At 34.1% G+C, this 17988-nt stretch overlaps 1 protein-coding gene across 1 annotated transcript in view; it reads right to left on the reverse strand.

Annotated features, from left to right (window-relative positions):
• LOC126880179 (tetratricopeptide repeat protein 37) overlaps nt 1-17956 on the reverse strand; it is a 30697-nt gene extending 12741 nt beyond the window's left edge. Inside the window, exons 1-2 of the mRNA XM_050643946.1 lie at nt 15018-17956; nt 8554-8783 (exon numbers count right to left, since the gene is read on the reverse strand). Of these exons, the coding sequence (XP_050499903.1) occupies nt 8554-8783; nt 15018-17683 (2896 nt within the window). The 5' untranslated portion in view covers nt 17684-17956. The remainder of the gene's footprint in view (nt 1-8553; nt 8784-15017) is intronic.
• Nucleotides 17957-17988: the final 32 nt, after the last annotated feature.

Below are 17988 nucleotides of genomic sequence, written 5' to 3' on the forward strand. Positions count from 1 at the left end.
AAGCTATATACCAATTTTCAGACAAATCGGAGGTCCAAAATTTTTTTTGCTCCAAAATTGAGTGATTTGAAATGGAATGACCCATTATAATATATATTATATAATATATATTATAATTATAATATATGTAACTTTGCAAAATAACAAATGTTGTGTTTGCGTGTTTCTAATGTAAAATGCGAAATAATTGTTTGAAGAATGTGATCCCGACATGCAGATGTTAAAATCAGTTGATGACAAAATATTATATACAAATATTAAACATGAAACTGATAAAAATTAATTATAGTTGGTCATTTTGTTCCCCAGTTAAAATATAAAAAGTTTGGTTTTTGTTTACAAACAGTCATATTAATTTCTAGTTAAACTCCCTCTGTGGCTCAGTGGAAAGCGCTCCTACCTTTGGATCGAAAGGTCCGAATGGTCGTGAGTTCGAATCTCACCAGGGTAGAGAATTTTTCGTTTATTATAAATTAATAAATGAAAATAGTTTCTATCCTTGTGGGATCGGTACCCACCGGAGGGACCGCAGACGTTCGGATACAATTAGCGTCTCTGCAGAGACAATGACATCGACTTTGCAAAGTAACAAGACACTTACTCAACACACACACTACACATAACACTAGCTACCTAATTGGTAAAATCCACTGTACTATCACCATGCCAATGCCCATTAGTTGTCTAGGCATTAGCTAAATAAAAAAAATTTCTAGTTAGTCAGCTGTTATTTTTATTATAAAAAGTCCTAAATTATATACCAATATATTAATAAAGTTTTATAGTATATTTTAGTTTTTGATAAGTAAATTTTAGTAAGCTAAACTTACAGTAGATTTTCTAAATAAAATGTGGCAACACTGTGTTAGTGGCAGTTGGCCTTGGCAGTTTTGTTTTGTGCATTTGATAAACTTCACAAACTGAAATGGCGGATAATATGGATTTTTCAAAAAACTTATATATTAAATATTAAAATTATAATGAATAAAATAAAAAAACATAATTAATTTTACTATTAATTCTGTGTATTCGTTTAGTAATCAGGTTACAATAATATTTCAGTTCATAATTTGTGTCTTTCTAGATAAGTATCTATTTTTCTCGTTTTGCATATTTCACATACATAAATTTTATCAGAAAAGTATAAGTTTCAAACCGCGAGATAGCGCTACCGTCGAAACTCACAGCCAATAGGAAGACGATCAGTGGGAAGGCCACGAAAACGATGGAACGACAACTTACTAGAGGCACATTGAAAAAAACAGACAGAGTCATGACTATACAAAAAGAAGAAGAAGAAGAAGAAGAAGAAGAGAATTGTCAGTGATGTGGGAGGGAGGGGATGCGGCATACAGTGAGGTAGACGGGCTCGGTTTCACTCGCAAAAACGCTCCATCCAATATGGCGGAACAACTCTTTGGTAGAAGTATATTCTAGTATATTCTGCTCTATATAAAATATATAATTATAAAAATATATGTTATATAAATATATAAATAATTAATCATTTTAATAACTAATTAATAACATATTCCATATATAACGTATAAAAACCTGCCCGTCGCCATATTGGATGTAGCACAAAAGTGTCAAATCAAGTGGTCCCATCTAGTAAATACAAAATCATCCCTTATGTCGTATCTCCTCTCTCCCACATCACTGAGAATTGTTTACGTTTTAATAACATAACCTGAATCTTATTTTTTCTTATTATTTTTTTGGACTATGGCCTTGACAATTATCCAGTAACCATGACTAATATAATTGGCCAATATAATTAAAAGTGCGAATAAAGTTGCAGAGCGTAGAAATAGGTGTCGCTTTACCGAACTTGCACGGTCCCAATACCACACACAGTAATGTGCTACTTTTATTTGTTTCAACCTAGAGTTGCAGTTACAGTTTTACAGTGTAGTTGAAGTTAAAAAAGTACTAGACACCGAAATAAACCCTTATACTCATGTACCCATTCCCACCTAACATCTCTTATAAGGTGTTATATTTTAAAAACCAACTTGACTAATGGTAGAAAAATGGCCAATCTGGCAACGTCACACACATCAAATTTCAAATATTCATATTGACAATAGGTGTATAATTCGATATAATTATATGCCTGTTTTGTATAATTCGATTTAACAGATAATTAGGCGTTTCCAAACTTTTGTTGTGTAATATGCAGAACAATTTTTACAACGAAAAGTCGACTATAGAGACACCTATTTTCAATCTATTATCTTGAACATCATCACAGTAGGTATCATATCTAAGAGAAAAATGCATCGAAGTAAAATTGCTTTTTTTTTCAGTGCGTAGAAAGTTATGAAATCAACGCTTTGGAAATTTTCTGGTGAAAAATCGGATAAATTTTGGTACGTAAGATTTGAAGGTATCTCTAAAACAATGGTGTAAAAAATTAGATACCTACCTGTTTTTAGTTTTTGTGTAATAATTTTGCAAGCCAGCTCTTCCGGAAAATTCGTAAATCCTCAAGGCTATGTGAACATTATTTGTTATATGATTTGGTTATTAATATAAACAACAGTAAACAAGGTTTTACATCCATTTTGAAAAATACAATCGGTTAATTAGGTAAAACGGGGAAATTTTTTCAAAGGGCTTCTTCTTCTTCTTAACTCAGGCGAGACTCGTTAGTCTCTGGCACTTGGTCATAAGACCTTTGTACCAAACCCGGTTCTTCTTCTTAAACTTTAATGTCCTGTGGCCTCAACGAAGGCCAACAGTTTTCTTATTGGTAGTTTTAAGATCTCTTCTGGTTCAAACCTCATTTGACCAGTGAAGTTCTGCCTTACATCACCTAGCACACTGCAATAGCATAGTATGTGTATGGCAGTTTCTTCTTCCATTTCGCACTTTCTGCACCATGGTTCATTCACCTTACCTAGTTTGTATAGGTGATTTCTTAAACGACAATGTCCAGTCACCATTTCAGTGACCGTTTTGATCTCTCGTTTATTGAGGTTCATCAAACTGTTCGAGAGTTTTTTATCAATATTCTTGATTATTTTTTTAGTCTGGATTTGCCCTTGAGTGGTTCTCCATTTATTTTGATGATTCTTTATCAGCCATTTCTGAACCTCGTTTTTCATAGCATCTTTAGTGATGCCACAGAAAGGTTCTGGGCCTTCAAAAGTTTTTCTCGAGCCTTGTTTCGCTAACATATCTGCTCGTTCGTTCCCATGCACCCCTTCATGACCCGGCACCCATATTAAAGACACTTTGTTGTCTTTTGCCAGGTTATTGAGGAGATCTTTGCAGTTTCTCACCAGTTTCGATTTGGTGAGAGGGTTCTTTACAGCCAGAATAGCCGATTTGCTATCTGTGTAAATGTTGATTCTCTTAGCTTTAGGGTCCTCATCAATTATTTCATCAATGCAGGCCACCAAAGCAAAAACTTCAGCCTGGAACACTGTTGTATGTTGACATAGGCTGTAAGATTTATTATAGTTACATGTTTGCCCAAAGACTCCTGATCCAGTACCATGGGCAGTTTTAGATCCATCAGTGAACCATATTAAGTCTCCATTAATGTTTGGGACTTTTTGTTCTCTAGATGGTATAATTGTGTTAATCTTCTCAGTGAAGATTAGTTCTGGTGTCATCATATCTAAGTTCATCATAAAGATGTATTCCTCAAGTATAGTCCCAGTAATGTTTGTGTGGCTATTCAATACATAATTTGGCCTCCAAGTATTGTTTGCTTTGAGCCTCAGGATGGTCATAAAGGCTACCGACGAAATATACAATTCCAGCGGAGGGAGACCTGTGATAGCCTCTAATGAAGCCGTTCCTGTACTATTCAAGGCTCCTGTTATATTTAGAAGCGCTTGTCTTTGTAGGGTGGTGAGAGTGGTCACACAAGATTGCAAAGCCGTATTTCTCCACCAGAGTACTGACCCATAAGTAACTGTCGGTCGTATCACTGATGTGTACAACCAACATATCACCTTTGGTTTCAATCCCCAGGTTTTACCTACAACTCGTCTGCAGTTCCAGAAGAGTCGCTTAGCCCTATTGGTTATATTGGTAATATGAGTATTCCAATTGAGTTTCGAATCCAGGGTTACCCCTAGATACTTAACCTCATTGGTTTTTTCCAGTACCTCTCCAAATAATTTCAGCTCACTCAGTCCAGTAAGCTTCCTCTTATTTGTAAAGGCTACCAGTTTAGTTTTAGAAGGGTTCACGGAGAGTTTCTCTTTCAGACACCAGTTCTCTATGTAGTGAAGGGCATATCGCATCTGATACGCAACAGTGCTGGGAAATTTTCCCCTAGTTACTATCACGATATCATCTGCGAAACCCTGGACCCAGATTCCTTGGGCGCTTAGCCCATGAATCAGATCATCGACAACTATGTTCCATAATGACGGTGACAATACACCGCCTTGAGGGCATCCCTTAGTTGCCCTCAGATTTATGGTATCTTCATGCGTATCTGTGGATATTATTCTGCTCTGAAGCATCTGAATAATCCACTTGCATGTTGTGTTGTTGATTTTCTTCCTCACCAGTGCGCTTTGTATAGACTCGATTGAGGTATTATCAAATGCACCTTCTATATCTAAAAATGCAGCAAGGGCGACTTCTTTCTGATGCAGACTCCTTTCGAGTTCCGACACTAGATTGTGCAGGGCGGCTTCACCTGATTTCCCTGCCTGATACGCCCATTGCCGTTGGTGCAGTGGATTTTCATTTAAATTGTTTTTCTTGATGTGTTCGTTCAAGATTTTTTCCATGGTTTTTAACATGAATGAGGTCAGACTTATTGGGACCGTGCAAGTTCGGCAAAGCACCTCTATTTCTACGCTCTGTACTTTTATTCGCACTTTTAATTATATTGGCCAATTATATTAGTCCTGGTTGCTGGATAATTGTCAAGACCATAGTCCAAAAAAATAATAAGAAGAAAAAATAAGATGCAGGTTATGTTTAGCAAACGTAAACAATTGTATGCAGTAAATAAAATCAGTTATTAAAATGCAGTACTGCAAGCAAAATACAATTAATTAAATTTACCTTTATATAATAATTGCATATCATATCAGTATTGTGGAGTAATATATAATTTTTCTGCGTCAATGACAGAAGGTATGAAATATACGTCAATTTGACAATTTCAATTGACAATATGAATTATTTGAGATAGTTGCAATATTTCTCCGCGACTCGCGCACGGTCGTTTCTCGTTTCCCTTTCCAAGTACTTGCACACCGCGAATAGGCCTGTAGGATTTTGCTAAGGTGTAATCTGTTTTTCCTGGTTTGGGAATAAACGCCACCCTTGCCCTTCTCCAAGCTTTGGGAATGTATCCCAGAGCATGGCTAGCTCTAAATATTGTGATCAGGGGACCCATGATTATTTCCAGACCCTCCTGGAGAAGCTTAGGAAATATACCATCCGGTCCCGCAGTTTTATAAGGTTCAAAAGTTTCAATAGCCCATCTGACCTTGTGAGAACCAAAGATCTCGTCAGAGGTCAGCCAGTCCCTTTTGGTTGGGCTATTGTTTGCTTGATGATTGTTATTAGCAGTCAATTGCGTCGACCCTGGAAAGTGAACACTTAAAAGATGCTCTACAGCCTCCTTCTCTGTGTCCGTATACTTCCCATTGGGCAATTTCATTGACTTGGGTTTGTTAATGTTATCTCTTTTGAGGATTCTGTTAACCCTGGCGCTTTCAGGTACACTTTCAATGTTTTCACAGAATTCTCTCCAGGATCTTTCCTTAGCGGATTGGATTTTCTTATTATAGGTTTTCAGTTTAGCCTTATATGCTTCCCAATCACCTGATTTCTTCGCCCTATTGAAGAGCCGTCTTGTTTCTCTTTTGAGATCAGACAACTCCTTATTCCACCAAGTTACTTGCCTGGGAGGGTGACTTTCTTTTAACGGGCAGTTTTCCTCATATGAGACGACTATTGCATGCTGCAACCAGTCTACTGCCATCTCAACCTCAACATTGTTTTTTGGCCTTTTAGGATAATTCCGTACCCTTGTTCCAAGATCCCTCTTAAAGGATTCCCAATCGGTCACCTTAGGGTCTCTATAGAACCTTGGTTCCGGTTTGACTGAGTTTATCTCAAAGCATATGTATGCATGATCCGATAAGGATAACGCATCCGACACATGCCAGTCAGATATTATGTTCCCAATCCCCATAGAGCATAGGCTTAGGTCGATTAGTGATTCTGCTCTTGATGTCCTGAAGGTGGGCTTATTACCCCTGTTCAGAAGATCAAGTTCAGTAGTGCAAAGGTACTCAAAAAGTAACTTACCTCTATTGTTTGTATCTCTGCTTCCCCAAATGATGTGGTGGGCGTTGGAGTCGACTCCAATGATAAGTTCTGTATGCTTATCATTGGTGTATTCTAGAAGGTTCTCTAGGTTAGTCCCTGGAAGTTGTTCTTTACTGTCAATAGGAAGGTAAAGAGATGCAACAATCAACTCTGTAACCAACCCATTGCAATTCAGTTTAATTCTGGCAGCTGTCATGTCTCCCGTACAGAGCTCCATAACTGGTACCAGGTTAAGGTCAGATCTACAAAATATACAAGTTCTGATTTTATTGTCAGGTACTCCCAAAATTAGTTCCCATCCCTTAACATTTAATCCCCGTATCTTACCTTCATTTATCCACGGTTCTTGAATAAGCACCATATCAATGTTTTTCTCAGCTACTTCCTGGCACAAAAGTGCCGAAGCTGTTTTTTTTGTGCTGCAAATTGATCTGTATGATCTTAATTTTGCAGTTTATTCATTTTTGGGGTCTCTAACAGGCCCTCTTGTAATTTCTTCCACCTGCATAGATTCCCCTTCGGCCTCCTGCAGTTCGGAAGTAATCGTTGCAGGTTTTGGTTCCCCAATGTTCCCAGCCTGTCTTGCTTTACCCTCTTCCAACGGTATAATACTTGCTCGCTGTAGAAGGTAATAAGGCTTCCATTGAAGCCTTTCGAGCTGTGCCTCTGACTCCTTATCAATTCGGAGACTCACATGCAGTCCTCCGTCAGTTGCTGGTTTGGAACTCAGAATTGCCCAACGACTGGTCCTTAGTTCAGGATTTTGTTTTTCAATTCGTGCCAGTGGCACTTTCAGATCCTCATTTTTAGTCTCTGGAAGGTACATCAGTACACGCTTCGATTTTGGGAGTTCCTCAGCCTTAACGACCTTCCACTCCGTATTTTCTTCCAAGAAATCCTTTGTGATCTTAAAGGACTCCTCGTCAGCACATATCAACCCATAGTATCCATCCATGAGCCGATTACCTTCGTAACGAGGTGCGCAAGGAACCTCATCGATAAGTTTAATTAGGGCCTCTTTTATTGCCCCAACGTCTTTTTCCGTTACAGATATGTCTGGGTATTCTTTGGGAATTATTGCCGTCTTTATTCCCGTAAGAGCTGCTTTGTAGTTGCTGCTGAGCTTTTTGAAAGAGGCAGCAGCAGTTCTGCTCTTTTTTGTTAATTTCTCCTCAGGAGTGCTTCTATCAGACACAGTCCGCTTGACAGCTTGTGTGATTTCGGCATTTAGGAGTTTTATTTTGAGGTCTAGGAGGTAATTTGACCTTAGAAGTGTCAATTCCCTGTTCTCTCATTTTCCGAAGCTTTCTTCTCTGTGCCCCAGATATTTTTGGCCGAGAAACCTCATCCTCAACATCTTTTAAAGGAGTCCGCATTGCGTCCTCAGTATTTTTATTACCCGATGTGATGGGATTATTTTCTTCCAGATTCTGCCGAACAGTCTCAGTGGAAGTTTGATTGTTTGTTGGGTTCTCCTGCGAGACCCCTAGGGTTAAATCTTTTAAATTTTTGCATGGTTCCATATTGATCCCACGAGTATGGGAGAAATAAACTGTCCATACCAGCAGCGCTCCCTGTGCCGGTACAAGGCCTTAAATAGCCTTTCAAAGGGCTATAAAAGTTGTATTTTTTTCTTTATTAAAATTTATTTCTATGATCCAAACATACTGAATGAACTTTAATTAACATGTCATGCTCAGAAGACATACACCGGACATAACCGACTCTTAAAAATAAGTGTAGCTCTAAATCAACTAAAAACTAATAAACGTCCGGAAAAGGATAAAATTACGGTTGAAGTTTTGAAAATTAGTGGCAAAAAAATGGAACAGGTATAAATCTTTTATTTATTAAAGTAATTAATGAAGGGGAGGTTCCTCAAGAATGGTATAATTCCGATGTCATTCTACTATTTAAAAAAGGAAACAAAGCGAACATTGAGAATTACCGATTAATATCCTTAGTATCATATCTACATAAATTACTAACCAAAGTCATAAATAACCAACCGCCTAACAAATAAGCTTGACTTCTGCCAACCTAAAAACACAAAAGCGAATCCCATAAAACTAAAACGGGGAGTAAGATAAGGAGATACCATTTTTCCCAAACTATTCACACCAGAAGATGCCATCAGCCATCATTTCAGTACAATTTTATTAATTTTGGACATAATCGAGAGTTAATATTACAACATAATATTATTTGTAAATACTATTATAAATAATTACCTACCTATATTTAGTTTTAATCTCTCTTTTAAGATGCCAAGCATTGTCCAAGCACATCCATCTTTATCATTGTTTTCTGTATACCAAGTCATAGCATCGCAAGCTACAGGTATAGCATGCATTTCTTCTATAGAATAGCTTAAAGTCTTCTGTGGAGCTTCAAGTAAAGTTCGACACACCCAGTGTGCATAGCCAATTGCCCCTTGTTGATGATGACTGAGTTGCACACTATGCCTGGAAAAATAATTAATAAATATCATCAAAATTAACATCCATATGCAATACTTCTACACATCTGAACAAATGCCTATATGAACCTATATAGTTCAGACGTTCAGAGAAATAATTAAAGGCGGGTTCTCACTTGTCAGTTTCGCTGAGGCAGTCTAACTGATTCAGTGATACTGAACAAATAATGAACATGAGAACACATTTTCATTTTAAATGATCAGTACATTCATACTTTCAATTAAAGTGAAAACCAGTTCTACTTTTTATCATTTTTGATTGATCATGATCACATAATGAATAGAAACTGAAGCGTGATAACATAAAGGACCCCGCAGAAACCTTATGGGAAATGGCTATCTGTCAAATGCTTTGAAAATTTGGGTTCTAGTAGTCCTTGATGTGTAGAACAAAAGACTCAAGGGGCGCGTAGTTCCAAAAGATCATGGTTTTAAGATATAAGCCTCTGAAGTTATGGGTACAGTGAGGACGTTTGAGTTGGAATACATTCATTTTCTCGAAAATGGACGACTCTGGAGATAAATTACGAATCAGGTCGATTTTTATTTTTAAATTAAAATTTATTGGCATATACAGGGTGACGCAAATAAAGTGCCTATTAGAAATATCTCGAGAACTAAAGGCAACAGAATCATGAAAATTGGAATAAAGGGGTTTTGAAGGATGATCTATTAAATGAAAATATTTTCATCTCTTTGCAACTTCCGGTTATACCGGAACTTGCTTATAACTTCGTTTTTTTTAATGAGACATTTTTGGATTCTCTTCGATGTCTTCTTTCTTAAAATATGAGCTTTTGTAATATTATACAGGGTATTTTAAAAGATAATTACGTTTTTTATTAATTTCGTAGCAAAATTAACACTCTGTAGAATTGTAGTAGTTTGACATCTAAAACTCTACTTACGTTCAAATGATTTTTAATATACTCTACTATTGTTAAGAATCATTAGTATAGCTAAATTTTTAATTTTAGTATACAGGGTTGGTCGAAACTCGGAATGAGTATTTTCTGAGTTTTCCTAAATGGAACACCCTGTATTTTAGTATTGTAATGAAATGATATTTTATAGTACTTTTTTATTTCTTAAGCATTCCCTATACCTAACTGCTTTAATTTGTGCTTAATTGTTAATCGCACCAACAATCTTAACTACGTAGGTATTTTGATAGTTGAACCATTATTGGTAATTTTAAGGACCAGTCTGGATTAATATGTATTTATTTCTGAAAAATTATTTGGGATTGAGTATTTTCACGGCCAACCTAATAAAATTTTACGTATTTTTTGGTGCAATTAATGTTTAGCTTGAATCACCAATAACTCACAAATTAAAGCAGTTAGGTATAGGGAATGCTTAAAAAATAAAAAAGTACTATAAAATATCATTTCATTACAATACAAAAATACAGGGTGTTCCATTTAAGAAAACTCAGAAAATACTCATTCCGAGTTTCGACCAACCCTGTATACTAAAATTAAAAATTTAGGTTTACTAATGATTCTTAACAATAGTAGAGTATATTAAAAATCATTTAAACGTAAGTAGAGTTTTAGATGTCAAACTACTACAATTCTACAGGGTGTGAATGTTGCTACGAAATTAATAAAAAAACGTAATTATCTTTTAAAATACCCTGTATAATATTACGAAACCTCATATCTTAAGAAAGAAGATATCGAAGAGAATCCAAAAATGTAAAAATATACAGGGTGTCCCATTAAAAAAAACGAAGTTATAAGTCCGGTATAACCGGAAGTTGCAGAGATGAAAATATTTTCATTTAATAGATCATCTTTCACAACCCCTTCATTCCAATTTCCATGATTCTGTTGCCTATAGTTCTCGAGATATTTCTAATAGGCCAGTTATCTGCCTCACCCTATATACACTGTGTTAATTTGCCGATTAGATATAGGGACTTAAAATGGCAATACTGCCGGCTTCCCACATGCAATAAGCTACATAAATTATATAAATTAAATTAAAGCATATAAATTATATTATTATAATTTATAGACATGTAAATATTTAAAAGTGTCGGCGGCATGAGCAAGATTAGAGTATCAATTTCATTGCCGGCTTCCCAAATTCAATCAGCTCTGGATTATGATAATTTAATAGACATATATTTATAAACATTAAGAGTGTATCATAGTCACTTGAGATCCTAGTTACTTGAGACCGTTCACATGCTAACGCGCGTTTTAGGCCATTAAAATCAAGTAAAATGTATGTAGTTGTAATCGCGCGTTAAGCGCCTCTCATGTGAACGGGCTTTTACTCTTGCTGGGCGGTGTGGTTCCAAAGTTAAAGAGAGGGGAGCACTGAACGAGGAATAGTAAGCAATAAGCAACTAATGTAGATAACCACTGCCGGTAATTTAACAATGGTATTACGTTACCTACTCCCTGTAAATGAGCAATTTCCGAACTTAAATTATTTGTTTGAACCTGCCGATGGATGATTAAACATCGATACTATAGTGGAATAATAAGCAATGTTGCCGATTTTAGCGCTTCCTTCAATGTGGTATATCTAATTACAAAGTAAACGCTCTGTATCATACTAGTGACATCGTCGTCCATCTGGGCGTGATGACGCATTCGATGATTTTTTTTAAATAAGAATAGGGGTCGTGTGATAGCTCATTTGAAAGGTTATATAATTCTCTATTCACTAATATAAACATTAACATAATTATTTATACAGGGTGCCCACAAATTGTTTTGAATTAAAATAATTGAGACAAAAAGAAGAATCTATGTAATTTATTTAATTCGAAATACATTTTACTGCTCTCAGAAAACAGAAAAAAATGTTAATTTGAAAAATAAACATTGCTTTTTGCTTAAATTAGATGTTCAAACTGCTAAGAGGCAGGTGGGTGGCAGCTAATATTGAATTTAAGCGGAAAACAATATTTATTTATCAAATCAACATTTTTCTCTGTTTTCGGACAGCAGTAAAATGTATTTCAAGTTAAATAAACTATATGGTACATTCCATGTCAAATCACTCAGGCAAAAAATTTTGGATCTCCGATTTGTCTGAAAATTGGTATATAGCTTCTGCGGGACGTAAAAATAAGATATTTAAGGTCAAAAAATCTTCTTCTTTTTTTCTCAAAATGTTATTTTATGCAATTTTACAGTGATTTGGTGTTTATTTAAACAAATTTGCAAATACAAATTTCTGTGGCAAAGTATCAATGAAAAACATAATATTTTAATAGAAAGGACTCAAAAATGTCATTATATGGCATTATAACAAGTTATTTTGAATCAAAACAAGGTTTTGATCAAATTTTATAGCGTAAAAAACGTTAAAATACTGTTTTTTGCATTTTCCTCCATTTCCAAAATACATTATCATCGATTTGGCTGAAAATTTGCCCACAGATAGCCAAAAGATAGGACTTTAAGTGGTTAGAAGGATTTGAATTATATTACAATACCAAAAAAGTTACATGCAGTAATATCAGACTCAAAAGTATATATTAGTCCAGTCGGGATAGCATTGAATGCCGAGCTGCCCAAAATTTTATTTTTCTGATCTTTAGGGGAGTCAATAGTAGCCTAAATTTAAAATCACGAATGAATTCCTCCGTTACGTTAGCAGCCATCTTCATTTTAAAGGAGAACCTGTTTTGCTCAATATCTCCGCCATTTTTAAATTTTCGACAAAAATGGTAGAAACTGAAATTGTTCCAAATAAATCGTATTTACAATTATTACAATTTCTTTTTAACAATTTTTGTCGTGAGGTCGATATTTTCGAGTTAATTGTACTTACAGTAGACGCCTATATTTTTGACTATAATATTGCATGTAACTTTTTTGGTATTGTAATATAATTCAAATCCTTCTCACCACTTAAAGTCCTATGTTTTGTCTATCTGTGGGCAAATTTTCAGCCAAATCGATTATGATGTATTTTGGGAATGGAGAAAAATGTAAAAAACTGTATTTTAACGTTTTCTACACTATAAAATTTGATCAAAAGCTTGTTTTGAATCAAAGTAACTTGTTATAATGCCATATAATGACATTTTTGAGTCCCTTCTATTAAAATATTATGTTTTCCATTGATACTTTACGATAGAAAATGCAAATTTGTATAAATAAACTCCAAATCACTGTAAAATCGCATAAAATAACATTTTGAGCAAAAAAAAGAAGAAAACTTTTTGACTTTAAATATCCAATTTTTACGTCCCATAGAAGCTATATACCAATTTTCAGACAAATCGGAGGTCCAAAATTTTTTTTGCTCCAAAATTGAGTGATTTGAAGTGGAATGGCCATATACATTTTTGTTTTTGTCTTAATTAATTTAATTAAAAAAAATTTTGGGCACCCTGTATAAATAATTATGTTAATGTTTATATTAGTGAATAAAGAATTTGAATAACCTTTCAGATAAGCTATCACATGACCCCTATTCTTATTTAAAAAAATCATCAATTGCATCATCACACATAGATGGATGACGTCACTAGTATGTTATATATGCCAAAAAATTATAATTTAAAAATAAAAATCGACCTGATTCGTAATTTGTCTCCAGAGTCGCCCATTCTCGAGAAAATGAATTTATTCCAGCTCAAACGTCCTCACTGTACCCATGACTGTACCTACAACTTCAGAGGCTTATATCTCAAAACCATGATTTTTTGGAGCTAGGTGCCCGTTGAGTCTTTTGTTCTACACATCAAGGACTACCAGCACCCAAAGTTTCAGAGCATTTGACAGAGAGCCATTTCCCATAAGGTTTCTGCAGGGTCCTTTTCGTAATTTGTTCAGTATGGCAAGTTTTGAGACCAATTTTGGAGCAATTTTTTGCAGAATCTCTTGAAATTTGTCTTCGTTCTTAAGTGGTTTGTATATAGTTTCACTAGCACCCCATATATTTCTGTGAAATATCCAGGACCTGACCCACCATCTCAGACGTTTACTTTTCTTTTGATTCACTATACTTCACAGCGAACATGTGGTCTCAATTTTTTTAAATATTTTCATTACCACGATATAAAATGTTTGGACTAACTGCGTACTGAATGTAGCAAAACATGAAAGGTGTGAATACAAATGTCGCTTTTTATTTTTCATTATTAATGAATCACTCAGACTGCGTCAGCGAAACTGACAAGTGAGAACCTGCCTTAAGATTTTTCTCGTGACACTGTCCAGTCAAATGACAGTTGATTTGAGTAATATGGATCTCTATAACATGAACCTATCTATATGTTTCCTGCAGTCGATTTTTTGAACAAGTTGTTAAAAAATTAAGGTCAAAAAATGGTCAATTTTCGCTTTTTGCATCAATGAAGTTATACATTGCAACCAAAGGAGAACAGGAGTGGTAGAAAAAAAAGTAAAGTCATGCATATATTATACTGGTACACTAGAAAAGAATAGAGTAGAAACTGAAGAGAAGGAAAGGAATAATAAACATATAAATCTTATAAAGAAAACTTAACAATGATAAAAAATTAAAACCTGCAAAAAAGAAGCCCAAAAAAGACCAAAGAAAAAATTATCTTACTCTAGTTCCTGGACATAAGCGCTACAATGTCTGATTGCAATTCAGATTCTAATGTAGATCTGCACAGTGATCAAGAGGAAATAAAAATAAATGACCTTTTAGATGATGAGGAGGTTCTTGCAGGCAACTTCGTGTTGGTAAAATTTGCAATAAAGAAAACAGTTGTTGTTCATTTTGTGGGTTGTACAGGGAACATTGTTAAGTGTCTTACATAAAATTCAACACCTCATTTTTTCCTTATAATATTAAATAACTTCTTTGTCAAATATGTTCATGATGTAACCAATAAATATTGTTCGTAAGTATTTTGTGTATTAAGTAATTTTTTGTTTATAAGGCTTAAACAAATGTTTATCTGAATTGTCCAAATGTGCCCCATAGTTGTACAAATTTGCCCCATTTTCCCCCCAAAATGGGTTTTTGTATGTTTGTCTACGTTATTCAAAGTATTTGTCCAAAAATATTCAAAAGCAACAGATACAACTATTGATTTGTGCATTACCAGTCCCATGGAAATATTCCACAATAAAAAATATTGTCCAAATCTACCCCACTCTCCCCTACATACAATTTCTGTTATTCAATTTGAGTGTTATGACTTTTTCTTAAAAGTGTTAAGTATATTAAAAATACTACATAATAATAATAATAATAATGATAAAACACATACCTAAAAAGATCCATAGCCTCTTCAACTCCCATAGATTCTGCTATTAATGCTTGTCCTATCCAATTATTAACATAATTTGGATCTGACCTTTGGCCTTGTGCAAATGCTTTATTTGCCAATTTAATATCTCCCACAATAAAATATAAAATCCCCAAATTTCCCCAAGAGACTGGATTATTATTTTCAACAGTAACAGCCTTAATAAAATAATGTTGCGCTAGGGCATAATCCGGAGGTGTCTTCTCCATAGCAATATTACCAAGTAAATTCCAGTGTTGCCAATATTTGGGGTTAGATGTAGCACAATGTTTTGCTGCAGTCATTGCATATGATAAAAGCATCTCTTTATCAGTCTTATTTGCAGTACATTTAGCATGCTTTAAATAACAGGATGATAGATCATGCCACAATAAATTGTTTTCATTTAAAGATATAGCCTTACAGTAACAGGTGGTAGCTAGATGGAATAAATCCTCTCTTTCTATTTTATCTTTTCCTGCTACAAGTTCCTGGGTTACATTTAAATAACAATAATTATCAGGCAAATTAGTAATAAAAACACAAACATCAGCTAGAATCTTCCATAAACAAGAAAATGACTTATTTTGTTTTATAGCTAATGTCACATAGTTTAGTGCATCTTGTAAATGGTTTCTTACTGTTCCTAAACGCTGATCTCTATAACAATCTTTAGCTTGATACAAATATGTTTCTGATAAACCCTTTAACGCTGGCAAACATTGCTGGTTATTTAAAAGTATTTCTTTAAATTCTGCGCAGGCTTCATCATACAAACCCATTGTTTTCTTTATATTAGCTATCTGCAAACAGGGATATAAAGTATTTTCTGTATATTCCAAGGATTTTTCATAACATCTCAGAGCTGATACATACGATCCTCTAGCAAAGTAGGCATCTGCTAAACACTGCCAACAATTGGTATTTTCTTTTTCTACCCTCACCACAAACTGTAATTTTTCTATAGCTTTTGAATAGTTTTCCTGTTCTAAGTAACACAACCCTAGTTGCAACCAAGCCCAACAATTTTTTTGGTTGATGGGCCCAACAGTTATCGCTTCAAGCAAATTTTGAGTAGAGTCCCATTTCTTTAATATTGTATAAATTTTGCTAAGTTTTTCTACTAATTCTTGGGAGCTTTTATTTAAATTGAACGCTTTTTCGTAACACCTTCTCGCTTTATCAAAATCTTCTATTTTTTGATAATAATTTCCTAAACTCAAAAAACAAATATAATTGTTTGGATCACATTTTGAAGCTTTTAGAAAGGGTATGAGTGACTTTTTATAGTCTTTAAGTGTCCAATAAATCAAGCCTATTTCCATAAACCACTCTGTAATATCAGGTGTATCAGATTCTAAGATACTTAAAGCTTCATCAAATTTCATTTGCGCTTTACATAATTTTGCTTTTAAAAATCTTGCATTTAGTTCATTTTGGCTTTCTAAATTGTCAAGTAGTTGCTGAGCAGTGGGATAATCTTTTAAGTTAATAAAGGCTAATATTATATTTTCTAAATTTTCACTCTTGAGTTTTTCATCTAACATATTCTTATAAATTTCTACAGCTTCTGTCCAGTCCTTTTCGTTTTTAGACTTCGACAATATTGTTAAATGTGAATCTGTTAATATATTACCTAAAATATTGTTTGTATATTTTGTTGATTTTAGTAGTTTAGTTGCAGATAAATAAGCTTGCATAGCGTCATCGTTATGATTTAATTTAGAACAAATCTTCATTAAAAAAACCCAAGCATGAACGAGTCCAGGTCGTAAATTACAAACTTCGTTTAAAATTTCTTTACAATCGATCAGCTTACTATCTAAAAAGAGTTGAATACCTTTTGTAAACAACCCTATTGCATTTTTTGGTTCTAATAATAATAATTTAGGAAAATATTCTTTTATTTTATTGTTAAATTTATCCACTAATTTCGATTCCTCCACAAACAACTGATTATATACTTTACATAACCAAACTAGAGACACAATATCATTTTCAAAAAATGCCTGCATTTCTTCTGCGATTTCAAATACTTCTTCATATTTATGTTGTCGATATAGTAAATTTATATAGGAAGAAAAATATTGAACACTTCTATAGTCTCTTAACTTGAGCAATTCAGAAAAACATGTCTCAAAGACAGCTAGCAACTCACTTGGAGTATCGTTTAAAGTCATATAAAATTTAGCCAAAATGTTAAACATTTTTGGAGAGTCAGATTCCAATTTTGTAGAACAATTAAAAACAGCATTAGTTATGTCAGCCAAATTGTTACTGTTCTGAAATGTACACAACTTTTCAGAATATTCGAGTATTTTCTTTGTGTTTGTTTCAACTTTGAGTGCCGAAAGGTATGCATCTACTAGTTTATTTTTAGCTTCATCAGATTCCGATTTTTCATAGTAAATCACCAATCCATTCCAAGCTAAAGGATTTGTGGGATTATGTTCTATAGCTTTTTGAAATGCTTTACAAGCCTGCTCTACTGGACCCACTTCTTGTAAAGCTAATCCTAGGAACACTAATGCCATATAATTTGTCTTATCTTCCCTTAAAATAGATTTGGATAACTTGAGTGCCACATCAAATTTTTTGTTTTTTATAGCCTCGCGGGCTTCTTTTAATAATGCTTTTACGTCTTTCATATTTGTGACGTCTTTTTGTTAAAAAAAAAACAGTTAAAAATTCATTAAGATTCCTGTTTTAAATATTAAAAACATTTTAAGAACTGTTTTGACATATTTTACGTCTTACACTTAACCTCAAATTTAATTTCTTCTTTTTTTAGTATCCTATATTTCGTTATCAAAACTCAAAACTTTAATTAGTTAAACTTTATTTTTTTGTCGTTTGGTAAAGCAAACAAATTGTGGCTTATTCCCAACTAAAATCGTTAATTGCATAAAATGGTACAAGAACCTTCAGTACCGTTCAGTACATAGCTTCAGTA

The sequence above is a fragment of the Diabrotica virgifera genome, chromosome 2, assembly GCF_917563875.1.
Source record: "Diabrotica virgifera virgifera chromosome 2, PGI_DIABVI_V3a".
Taxonomy (NCBI): Eukaryota; Metazoa; Arthropoda; class Insecta; order Coleoptera; family Chrysomelidae; genus Diabrotica; species Diabrotica virgifera.